Below are 12,261 nucleotides of genomic sequence, written 5' to 3'. Positions count from 1 at the left end.
CTGGGGCAATGGAGGCTCCCAGGGACGAGCCAGGAGTAGGTTCCAGGCGCCACGTGCAGCACTATGGGGCCAGGAGGGTAGTTCTTCTCTGTCCCTGAAGCAGGCCAAGAGGGACAGGGACTGTGAGCTATCAAGATTCCCAGTGTCCCCAGTGCACAGAACTTCAGAGCAGAGAAGGGTCTAGGAGCCCTCAAATTCCCAACCGCCTCAAGGCCTCCCCTTCAGTGAACCTGCATGGGCTGCTGGGGTGAGGGCCCAGGCGTCTTTGCTGCTCACTGCCCCAGCCCCTCACGTGCAGGGGCAGCTCAGGACAGGGGCCAGTGCAAGGTGAAGAGGTGGAACATGCCCACATGGGTCCACAGCTTCTGCCCAGAAACAGCCAACAAGGCCCCTTAACCTCAGGGTCTGGGTTGGAGGGGCTCGCCAGCAGGCGTCTGGGGAGTAAGAACCAGTGCCCCATGAGGGCCCACTGTTGCTGCCGTTGTGCTCTAACCTGTGACAACTCTTGCCTGGAACTGCTCATCACTGGCCTAACTTCACAGCCGCAGGGGGACACCTCTTGAACATGACCAAGTCCTGCTTTCTGGTGCTCCCTGCCCATGTGTGCCCGGCAGATACCAGTGCTGACAGACAAATTCACAGAGAAGGCCACATTCTACTTGGAAACACCCACTAAGCAAACTCAGCCTCACTGTCTCCTGCGTCCACAGGCTCAGTGTCCCTGGTGCAGGGACCCACCGCAGTGAGGGCAGCCTCGGGCCACCCAGAGGGGCCGAGCTCCCCCTTCGACTTCTGGACTCCATTACCCACGCACGCGGCACCGACTGGCTCCCCCCGCACCAGCAGGGCACCAAGCAACGGGCAGTGCCCGTGCGGACGTGTTAGACTTGGAGGCCGACACCCAGGGCTTGGGAAAAAGAGGAAGACGGTGTGGGAGAGGTGGGAGGATATCCTGCACAGCGTGCAACCAGGGGCCAGGGTGTCTTCCCGCTGAGGACAAGGCATGGCATGCCCCCCTACGGGAGCAGAGCCCCCACCCCCGGGCTGCAGCCTAGGAGACCAGATGGGGGCTCTGAAGTGCGTGTACATGCAGGCGGCCAGACGTACTGCTGACAGGGAGCGCCTGACGTCCCAGCGTCCTAACAGGCTAGACCCCGTGAGCACACAGCGGCGCTCAGGCCACACTCCCAGGCAGACGCTAGCCCCCCCACTTCACAAGCCCCGGCCCCACCAACCCAAATCCAGCACCGCCCTCTGCCTTTGTCCCTGCCCCGGTGCCCCATGCCACAGTGCAAGTGGGTCAGAGGAGCAAGGGGGTTTCACGGGCCTGAGGAGTCCGCCCAGCACAGAAATCCCACAGCAATCAGTTCTAAAACCAGCTTATCTCCCTCACACACTTCTGACAGTGGCCTCAGAACCCACGGGATTCCGGCAAAGAACACGATCTAGCAGTTAGTCTGTGTCTGGAGATAATACTGAAAAGGCAGTCTACCCATTTCCTGACCTCAGGATGACATCATCCACAAGAATGCCCGTTTAAAATGTTCAAAAAGCATTAGTATCAACAAAGCTCAAGAACGGTGCTGGCTGATGGGAGAGAATCGTCCCTGGCCATCACAAATATCTGTATACCCCCAGATGCCCAAACTCACAGGCTCTGTGATATTGTGATTTATAGTAAGAAATATATATTTCTCCATCCCTGTTTCTGGCACAGAACCCCTAAAGCCCTTGGCATTTCTGAAGTGATAAAGGTGTCTTTTGTTATGTTAATGAGGTGACTTCTGGACCCTCACCTAAGGATGGGGGCTGGCTGCCAGGACAGCCAACCAAGGGATTAGAGGGTCAGTTCTATCCCACCCTCTGACCTCCGGGGATGGCAGCGGGGCTGAAGGTTGAGTTCGATCGCCAAAGGCCAATGAGTCAGTCATGGCTAAGTAATGAAGCCTCCATAAAACCCAAAGGACAAGGTTTTGAGAACTTCTGGGTTGGGGAACACGTGGAGATCCGGGGACAGTGGTGTGCCTGGAACGGCCATGGACATTTCCCCAGACCTCACCCTGGGCACCTCTCCCATCTGGCTGTCCCTGACTTGGATCCTTTGGTAATCAGCTGGGGATCTAGTTAAGTAAAATGTTTCTCTGAGTTCTGTGAGCCGCTCTGGTGAATGAATAGAACTGAGAAGTCATGGGAACCTTGGATTTACAGCCACTCGGTCAGAGGCCCAGGTGACAACCCCGACTCATGACTGGCACCTGCAGTGGGGGAAGGAGGACAGTCTTGCAGGACTGAGCACTCAACCTGTGCAACCTGATGTGGTCTCTGGGCAGATGGTCTCAGGACTGAGCTGAACTGTAGACACTCAGGTGGTGTCCAGAGCATTGCTTGTGGGGTGTGTAGGGAAACCATCCCTCTCATCAGAACCGGTGACCTTTCTGGGCTCCAACCCTGCTGCTGGTCCAGCACATTCTGGTCTGTTACTCGTGCAAATCCCACACAAGCTGCAGGTCCCATGAGAGATGGTACCCTCAAGGGTCCTGGGACAGGTGGATGTGAGGCTAAAAAAGCCACACAGCTCCAAGGGGCAGCCTGGGAGAGATGCTTCAGGCACATGCCACGGGGAGGATGGGAGCCCCGTCAGCCTTGGAGCAGAGACTGGCCCCCGAGCCACGGGCCAGCCCGACAGAGCAAGGACCCACACCCAACTATGCCGGGTGCCGGCACCACCCAGGCTGGGGGCCTGGTTACCTCTTGGTGTTATAGGCTGTGTCCCGAGGGGTCTCCTCCAGCAGAGTCACGTAGCCAAGCACACAGGTGAGGATGAAGAGCACAGTTAGGGTGTGGGCTCGCCTGAAATCCAAACACAAACACAGAATGTGTCAGCACACAAAGCATGACTACACCCGTGACGTCTGCCACCGGACAGAGCTCAGCCTTCAACCTCACGCTCAGAAACACGGAGAGTCACCGTGGGGTGGCTCCTAGCTGGGTCTCTGTTTGCTGTGTCAGCCCGTCAGTCAAGTGGGAAGAGCCCCAAGGGCTGGAAGGCTCAAGGCTGCTGCTCAAGGACCGGAGGGTACGTCTCCCGCCAGTGTCTGCGGCTGGTGGCTATCGTTCAGAGGCTGGGTAGCAGGCAGACACGGCAGTTTTCACTGAGCAGGATATGCCCAGCCTCAGGATTCACGAAGAGACCACATCTGAGAGATTCGAAAGCACAGCCCAAGAAACAAAGAGGTGAGAGAAAGGGACACCAGGACCCAAGGTGAGGAGGCGAGTGTCCCCAGCAGTACCATTTACTCAGAAGACCTGGCAGAGACATGGGCTCGGCCCCTTCCGACCACCTCCACTCTGGACGAGGAGGCAGGGCTCTCTGACAGCCAGTGGATGCACCTCCCCTGAAACAGGGCCCACAACCGGTCAGGTATGCAGACTGCAGGGCAAGCAGCGGACACCAAGACAAGCCCGCAGGCTGCCCCATGTCAGATACGACCCTGGCCCTCTGCATTCTAACAGCTGCTTACAACGGGAGTCGAAGACCCAGACCCCAAATCCAGATGAGCAGAGAATGTCCCTGGAGAGCATGCAACCCATCCAGGCCTCAGGGTCCTCATCTCTAAATGAGGATGCTTCCAACCTTGGATGATTCCATTTCCAGCAAAAACACCCCTCAGGAATGAATGTGAACACTCTCAGAGCAGGAATAAGGAGAAAGTAAGGAGAGAAGGAGGCCTGCTCTAAGAGGACCACTAACCAAAGTCCTCAGACAGAAAGAAACCAGGCCACCAGGAAGGAATAAAGAGCAACAGAAATGGTAAATGTCTTGTGAAACAGACCGTTCTCCTCACCCATTCTTCAAAACATGCCTAACTACTGAAAACAGCCATGGTAACACTGTGTGGTGGGGGCCCCCACAGCCGAGGGAGAGAGGCTGAATGGGTCCGCACGGACCTGATGTGGCAGAGCCAGGGGGCTGGGACTGCAAAAGCCCAGGAGGACTCACTGTACCCCCAGGGCAACACCAGAGACGTAATCAAAACCAGCACATCCGCTGAAGTGGAGCACAGCCAACCGGGGCGGGAGAGGGACAGGGGAACAGAAAGGGAGACAAGGAATAACATGGCAGACCTAAACGCATCAATAACTGGACGTAAATTACCTAAAACAAGAACTAAACAACGGAGGCTGTTATGCACGCAGCACCATGAGGCTGCGAGGAGTCTCAGGCACGTGCGTGAGAGCTGGTCTACAGAACTCATGCGCCACGTGACCCCGTTTACATGGCACTCTCCAGAGGCCAAACTGCGACGACAGAGACCAGGCCAGAGGCCGGGTGAGGTCGTGTTCCATGCCCTGCCTGTGCTGGTGGTTAGAGAAACCTGCGTGCACAGAAGCTATGGAACTGTGCACCCTACAAAATCAGATTTACTGTAGGTAACTTACAGAAGAAACTAAATAAAAATCTCTAAATTGTTATGTATCGACCATTTCTGGTACAAGGTCAGGATCCAGGGAAGTGTGCTGGGAGAGCCCCTGAGCAGAACGCCAGTCCCACGCACCTCCGAGAAGGCATGACCCAGAGACCAGCTCAGAGCAAGAACCCTCTGGGGCCCAATTCCCATCCCCAGCAGTTCCGAGAAACAACGGTTTTCTCCAAAGTGCACACGTTTCTGAAGTGACCCTTGACAAAGGTAAGTGCTGAGAGCTGTGACCAGCCTCCTCTGCAGGGCTTCCCCAGCCGAGGACTCTAAGGGAGGGACAGGTCCGGGGGCTCGAGGCCACCAGACAGGGCCAAGTGCCCACGGCAGGCTCACCAACAGTAGGCAGGGTGCATCCGCCCAGGAAAGAGATGGGACCACTGTCCCAGGGGCCCAGCTGTGGGACTGCACAGCCACCTGGCCCACAGAGTTCTCAGCAGGGCAAGTGTCTATGAGAAAACAGATGGGAAGAAGCCCCAGCCTAAGGGAGGAAGGAGAGTAGAATAGGTAACAGCCCACAAACGGGCATCAGACTCACAGAAGAAAAAAGAAGCTAGTCAATTGAGGAGAGGTAACCACATGTTCTGGAAGAGACCACAAGGCAAAGTTCCTCATTGCCGCTATATGGCCCAGGACCCGTCCACGTTGCTTCAGGGACACTAGCACGCCAAGATGCTGTGCATGGGCCAATCCCCCACAGTCCCTCGGGCACCCTGCCACCCCTCCACTGGGTCCTGCGAAGGATCTAAGACACACACAGCACAAGAGGCCCCCTGCAGGTATCCTGCCAGGACCGCATGTCTGGAGCACAGAGGCTAAAATTAAAATGTGAAAGCCTTTTGTCCCGGGTCTTTTTTTTTTTTAAAGATTTTATTTATTATATTTGAGAGAGAGAGAATGAGAGACACAGAGCATGAGAGGGAAGAGGGTCAGAGGGAGAAGCAGACTCCCCGCTGAGCAGGGAGCCCGATGCGGGGCTCAATCCCGGGACTCCAGGATCATGACCTGAGCCGAAGGCAGTGGCTTAACCGACTGAGCCACCCAGGCGCCCCCGGGGTCTTTTTTTTAAAGTAGGCTCCACGTGGAGGAGGGCCTGAACTTCCCTGAGATTAAGACTTGAGCTGAAATCAAGAGTTAGACACTTAAGTCATTGAGCCACCCAGGCGCACCTGTCCTGGATCTTAAAAAATGACTTCAACCCTCTGGTTTCTTTCATATTACTTTCCACAAACACTGTAATCTTCCTGTAGTTTCTTTGGGCTAAAACACATTCCCTGAAGAGCCTGGGGCACCTCTGGTCATATATCTTTCCATCCTCCTAAAAACACAAGGATTATCTGAAAAATAAAAACAACTATCTGTCCCTTGGGATCAATGTTCACACTGTCATTCAGGCGGTCACCCCTCGCCCTGCAGAAGCAGAATTAGGAATCAGTAGGACTTCCTCTGTCCCATCCGAGGCAGGAAGGAGGCAGACAGTCAAGGACCCGGGGGGAAGAGGACAGGGCACCAGTCTCACGGCAGAACAGACTTTAGAACTGCTAAAATCAAGTGCTACTATAAAGTAAAATCTTTATTATTAAATTATGAAATCCATCTTTAAAAAGCTCCCCCCTTCTGTATAGCAAAGGAAATCATCAACAAAATGGAAAGGCAACCTACTGAAAGGGAGAAAATATTTGCAAATCATATTATCTGGTAAGGAGCTAATATCCAAAATATGTGAAGAACTCACACAACTCAACAGCAAAAAACCAATCCAATTAAAAAATGGGCAGAGGGGGCGCCTGGGTGGCTCAGTCAGTTAAGTGGCTGCCTTCGGCTCAGGTCATGATCCTGGTGTCCCGGGATCGAGCCCCACGTCCGGCTCCCTGCTCAGCGGAGAGCCTGCTTCTCCCTCTCCCTTTGCCTGCCACTCTGCCTACTTGTGCTCTCTCTCTGTAACAAATAAATAAAATCTTAAAAAAAAAAATGGGCAGAGGACCTGAATAGACACTTTTCCAAAGAAGACATCCAGATGGCCAACAGGTACATGAAAAGATGCTCAGCAGCACTCGGCATCAGGGAAATACAAATCGAAACCACACTGAGATACCACCTCACACCAATCAGAATGGCTAAAATGAACAAGGTGGGAAACGACAGATGTTGGCAAGGATGTGGAGAAAGGGGAACCTCCTACACTGCTGGTGGGAATGCAAGCTGGTGCGGCCACTCTGGAAGACAGTATGGAGGTTCCTCAAAAAGTTAAAATAAAATTACCATAAGATCCAGTAATTCCACTACTGGGTATTAGAAGGAAACAAAAACACCAAGTTCAAAGGATGTCTGCAGCATTACCGCAGCATTATTTACAGTAGCCAGTTTACGGAGGCAGCCCAAGTGTCCATCCACAGATGAACGGATAAAGCAAATGCAATTTATACAATGGAATATTACTCAGCCACAAATAGGAAGAAATCTTGACATTTGCAACATGGATGGAACCTGAGGGCATTGTGTTAAGTGAGGTAAGAAAGACAAACACTGCGTGATCTCTTACATGTGGAATCTAAACACACAAACCAAACTCATAGAGGTGCCTGGGTAGCTCAGTTGGTTGGGCATCCAACTCTTGATTTCAGCTCAGGTCACAACCTTGGGGTGGTGAGATTGAGCCTCGAGTCGGGCTCCACGCTGGGCATGGAACCTGCTTAAGATTCTCTCTCTCCCTCTGCCCCCACCCCCCGCCACCAGCTTGCACATGCGCTCTCTCTCTCTCTCAAAACAAAACAGAAAAACCAAACTCATAAAGAACAGGCTGATGGTTACAGATGGGAAAATAATAAAGTTGCCTTCTTGATAAAAAAAAATTTTGTTAAACCACTTTATAAATTTACTGTATTGACCAACAGTGATGTTTAATAGGTACCTCATTGTAGTTCTCTGAGCACTTTTTAACATATTCATTATTATAGCACCTCAGTGAAGAACATTATCAGCCCAGTTCTTTTTTTTAAATATATATATTTTAAAGATTTTATTTATTTGACAGAGAGAGAGCATGCACACACAAGCAGGGGGAATTGCAGACAGAGAGAGAGGGAGAAGCAGGCTCCACGCTGAACAAGGAGCCCAACGTGGGGCTTGATCCCAGGACCCTGGGATCGTGACCCGAGCCGAAGGCTTAACCGACTGAGCCACCCAGGCGCCCCAGCCCAGTTCTTTAAGGGCAGAACTGTAGGTGCCGACTACCCGCTATCATTAAAATGAAGTAGTGTTTGCATGGTCAGGGCTCGATCCCTGACAGAGCACTTTTAACAGGCAGTTTGTGGCAACACAAGTCCCAGGGCAGCATTCAGGACACATAACTCTGTTAATTCTAATTTTCAGACCACTGCTCAATCCATGGCCTGTGCTTTCCTTCGATTTTTCACTGTAAAGTTTACGTTTCCCACTTTGACATGTTTCCTTGGAGAGGCAATGGGACATAGTGGGAAAAGCCCCCCCCCCGCACCCCCATGAAAGTATGGATTTTATTATCAGGTTTGCAACTCAGTACACCTGTGGTCTTGAGTAACTTTCTTCATCTTTTAGGTTTAATTTCCCCATCTTCAAAATGAGAACAGAAATACTAACTTGCAAGTTTGGTGTAGAAAATAAAAATATTACCTTGTAAGTTTGGTAAAACCAAAACCAAAACCAAAAATGACTCCCTTGTCTTGCACACAGCACCATTTCCACATGTGTGGAAATAGAGAGGGCCACTCAGGACAGCACCCAACACTCCACAGGCAGACCTCCCTATCCCTTCCAGACGCCTCGTTGCTCAACCTCCCTGGTGCCTGGGAAGACAAGTGCCTCCTTTGGTTTAGTGGCTAATAGATAACTCAGGGGTGGTTTGGGTCCTGTGATCCAGGCACAGGACAAGAGTGACCGTAAATCCTGTGACTGTCCAGTCACTCAGCAATGGCAAGGGCGTGCAGACAGCTGGCTCCCTGCCACTATGAGTGGAAAATACCCAGATGTCAGTCCCTCCCTAGAGATGACCACACTCATTATGCCAAGTAGGCAGAAAGGCAGGCCCACTAAACCAATTAGAGAAAACAAGAAGGTGTAGTTGGCACACTGAGAGCACAAGGAAGCCTCAGCCAGGAAAGGCGAAGGCCAGAGGGCCTGCCCTAGGCATGCAAGAAGTGCTTGGGCCATGACAGTGGCCCCCTCCCCCAGCCTGCTGACCAACATGACCAAAAAGGCATCAGCTGCTGAGTCAAGCTTCCCAGATGTGGGCAAAACTGGTAAACCCCTGCCCCACCATGACTGAGAAAGGCATTTTCCAGAACCTGGGGCACTTACATCACCTCCACATGCCCTTGTGGCTACCATAGCAGAGTCCTGGGGATCACTAAGAGTGCTCACCCAAGGCTCGGTGGCATAAGATGCATGCACTCCCAGAACATCACAACCATCCCTCCCCTCCTGCCTTAGGAGCTGGTTAGGGAGGGTGCTAATCCAATGGCAATTCACCCAACTTCCATCTCCAGGTGGCAACATTCGGTAGCACCTCTTTAGGGCAACACGTCTCCAAGTGTCTCCTAAACCATCTTTATTTTTTTTTTTTAAAGATTTTTATTTATTTATTCATGAGAGACAGAGAGAGAGAGAGGCAGAGGGAGAAGCAGGCTCCCAAGGAACAGAGAGCCCGATGCGGGACTCGATCCCAGGACTCTGGGATCATGACCTGAGCCGAAGGCAGACGCTCAACCATCTGAGCCACCCAGGCGCCCCTAAACCATCTTTAGAAAACGAGAGTTAACACATCTTTGTGCCATTCCTCTGAGTCTATGGTTCTACACTGCGCCCGGATGTCCCACACTGGAGACCACAACTGGTAGAAGAGGTGGTGTTCTTGCCACTGCAGACCCCAGTAGGCCTCACACCCCCTCCCTTGGGTCTGGTTTCTGGGAGACCAGCTTCAAGCTCCAAGGCACAGGCAAACCCTGAACCCTAATTACATACCCTGTGGCTGACAAGTGATAGCAAAGACACTCAGAGTCCTACATGGCCCAGTATAACCACCAGCATGGGGCACCTTTTGTGAAGACCCTAAAAATAAGGTTTTGAATCGTACAGAAGTTCCTTTGAGTAATTCTGGAACACAAAATAATTTCCACAAATATATACTTTTAGTCTTTATAGGAATTTTTAAATAACAGTCATTATTAAAATTCTCTAAACACAAAATAAAAGTTTTTTAAACCCTAACACAGCAAGTCAGTGAGAAGAGATTCAGAAGGAGGCAAGTGGCTGAGCTCTGCAGGTAAGCAGTTCTCACTAAGCAGGCATCTGGTTACCTGCCTTGAGGAAATGTGAAGCTCCTTCCCCCACACAAGTGAGGGGGAGACCTGGGATGCAGCAGGAACCTGCAGAGACCACAGACCGTATCACCAACCAGCGTCAGGGCACAGCACACGTCACACCTGTGGTGGGGAGGCATGAGCCATCCACCAGGAGACCCACCAGGCAGGTACCTGAAACCTGCCGGCCCCGTCACACTCCCTCCTGGACAGCCTCCCGGTCCCCACCAGTCCTCCTCATAGGTAAGCTCAGCCACAGCCGGCATCTGTGTGTCCAACTCCCAACTGGCCAAGCACCCCTGTGGGCAGGACCCGAGAGGGGTGGGTGCTAGTCTGTGCTTCCAAAGCCATCAGCACACGCCTTTCACTGCACTGGTGAGATGTAGACTCCCTGGCTTCTGCTGGCTCTGCAACCCTCAGCATCCCTTCAGCCAGGACATTTCATGCCTCCTGAAGCTCCAGGCTTATGCCAGAATCCAAGCTTCTCGTTTAGTTCTCTGCTGAAATCCGCAGAACAGTACCTGGCACCCAGGTGGGGCGCCCAAAATATGTGAATGAATAGGAAACAGGAAACAAGCTCAGCAACCACATTTCAGGATGGTATCCTCCCTCCTGCAGTCTGAAGGGGCATGCTGGTGCAGAGGCCTGATCTGCATGTGGCAGGTCTAGCAGGGTCCAAGAGTGCTCCAGGCACTCAGGGGCCACAAGTCCCTTGACAAGGCATGCTGTCCCTCTCTCCCCCCCACTGGCTCCACGGCCACCTGAATGCATTATGTCCCCAAGGCAGGGCTGGTAGCTATCCCTGTGCAGCAGCTGCGGGCACCCAGAGGGAAGACGCCAATTCCGTCCACATACAGAGCTGCACCCCTATGAAGAACCCCCTCCCCGCACATCTCCTGAGTCTGATAAAAACCAGGACACCCATTCAGCCCCATGTGCACCTCCTCCACGGTTTCTACCATGGAGCAGCACCTTCCCCTGAAACAGGCAATTACTCCCCTGTCAGGCTCTCCTCCTTCCCTGATCAGATCTTCCATGACAATCCCACCGCTGGGTTCTCTGAAAAGGTGCTTCCAGGTGGCATTCCCTTCGCAGCTGGTGGCCACATGTACTTCGCCCTGTCTCTCCAGGGCCGACCACAGGTCTCAAATGCTGGCACTGTACTGTTTAACTGGGCGGGAACTGAGCATCCAGTGAAGAAAAACCAAACCCCAACCCTCATGAAGCATGCTTTCTAGTACATGGGGCTTATCTCTCTTACCAAGGAGGGAAGACAGGCTCGGAAAGGTGAAGGGCTACCCCAAGGTCGCAGAGCTCTCTGGCGTCGGAGCCACGCCTGGGACCTCAAATACAGAAGTGCCAAACTCAGCATAAAGCAAGTGCACGAGGACGCCTGGGTGGCTCAGTCGGTTGAGCGACTGCCTTCGGCTCAGGTCATGATCCTGGGGTCCTGGGATCGAGTCCCGCATCGGGCTCCCTGCTCGGCTGGGGGTCTGCTTCCCCCCCCCCCCACTGCCCTCTTCCCTCTCGTGCTCTCTGTCTCTCATTCTCTCTAATAAATAAATAAAATCTTTAAAAAAAAAAAGCAAGTGCACGAAGTCTTCCCACACAGGCTCTGGGAGGGCAGGAGCTGCTCCTGGGGGCCTCTCCCTCCCCGACACCCATTCAGGCAGCCTGACCCCGAGACTTGGCGTGGACTCAGTTGTACAGGGCTCGAAGAGCTGGTTCCGCAAGCAGCAACCGAAAAGAGACGGGAGCAGTATTTGACAAACACCCGCCCAGCTCCCGGCACCGGGGAAGGTGTTCGCGCCACGGAATGTCCCTGCTACGTGCTCGGCGGTGCGGAAAACCATTTCATAAACACAAGCAGCAGGCGCTAGAAAAAAGGCAACAGGACAGCGGGCACAGGTGAATTCTGGACAGGGAAATCAGGAATTCTAGAGCCTAGTCCTCCCGAGACAGGGGACAGCGGCCAGAGATGCGGGGCCGGACCATCGCGGGAGGCCGGCCGCGGCCGCGGCTGGGCTGGGCAGGGGCCGTCCCGGGGTCTCGCGGGCGCCCCTCCAACCCAGCACCATGCGTCCACGCCCCTCACGACCCCGGGGCCCCTCCGCCGACCCCCGCCCCTCACCAGAAGAAGGTGTTGGTGCCGTCGTCGTAGACCTCGGACTCCGTGCTGCGACGGCCCGCGCCCGGCCCGCTCGCTCGGCCCGGGGCCGCGCCGTCCGGCGGCTCCTCCAGCGAAGCCTTGCCCGCGGGCACAGGGGACCCCGGCCGCGGCCCCCCGGCGCCTCTGCGCTCGCCCCTCCGCATGGCGCCCGCCCAGCCGCTCCGCCCCGCGCCTGACCCCACGCACTGCGGGTCACCGCGAGGGCGCGCTGCGCACGGCGCGGGGAGCGCCGGGAAGGGGTCGCGGCACGGCCTCGGCGGGGTCTAGGGAGAGCAGGGGC

The 12,261-nt window shown here is 54.0% G+C and overlaps 1 protein-coding gene across 3 annotated transcripts in view; it reads right to left on the bottom strand.

The window, feature by feature from the left end:
* The window catches only part of PTDSS2 (phosphatidylserine synthase 2), a 26,823-nt gene extending 14,562 nt beyond the window's left edge, over nucleotides 1-12,261 (bottom strand). Inside the window, exons 1-2 of one of the 3 annotated variants that reach the window (XM_081797488.1) lie at nucleotides 11,943-12,261; nucleotides 2,749-2,850 (exon numbers count right to left, since the gene is read on the bottom strand). In XM_081797488.1, coding sequence (XP_081653614.1) covers nucleotides 2,749-2,850; nucleotides 11,943-12,124 — 284 coding nt within the window. In that variant the 5' untranslated portion in view covers nucleotides 12,125-12,261. Of the gene's footprint in view, nucleotides 1-2,748; nucleotides 2,851-11,942 lie in introns of those variants that run through there. The other 2 variants (XM_081797487.1, XM_081797489.1) reach the window with 2 other exon arrangements.

This window comes from Leptonychotes weddellii, chromosome 11 (assembly GCF_054177405.1).
Source record: "Leptonychotes weddellii isolate Sample4059 chromosome 11, ASM5417740v2, whole genome shotgun sequence".
In the NCBI taxonomy this organism is placed as follows: Eukaryota; Metazoa; Chordata; class Mammalia; order Carnivora; family Phocidae; genus Leptonychotes; species Leptonychotes weddellii.
Note: the sequence above shows the minus strand (reverse complement) of the source record. Positions and strands in the feature narration are given on the sequence as shown.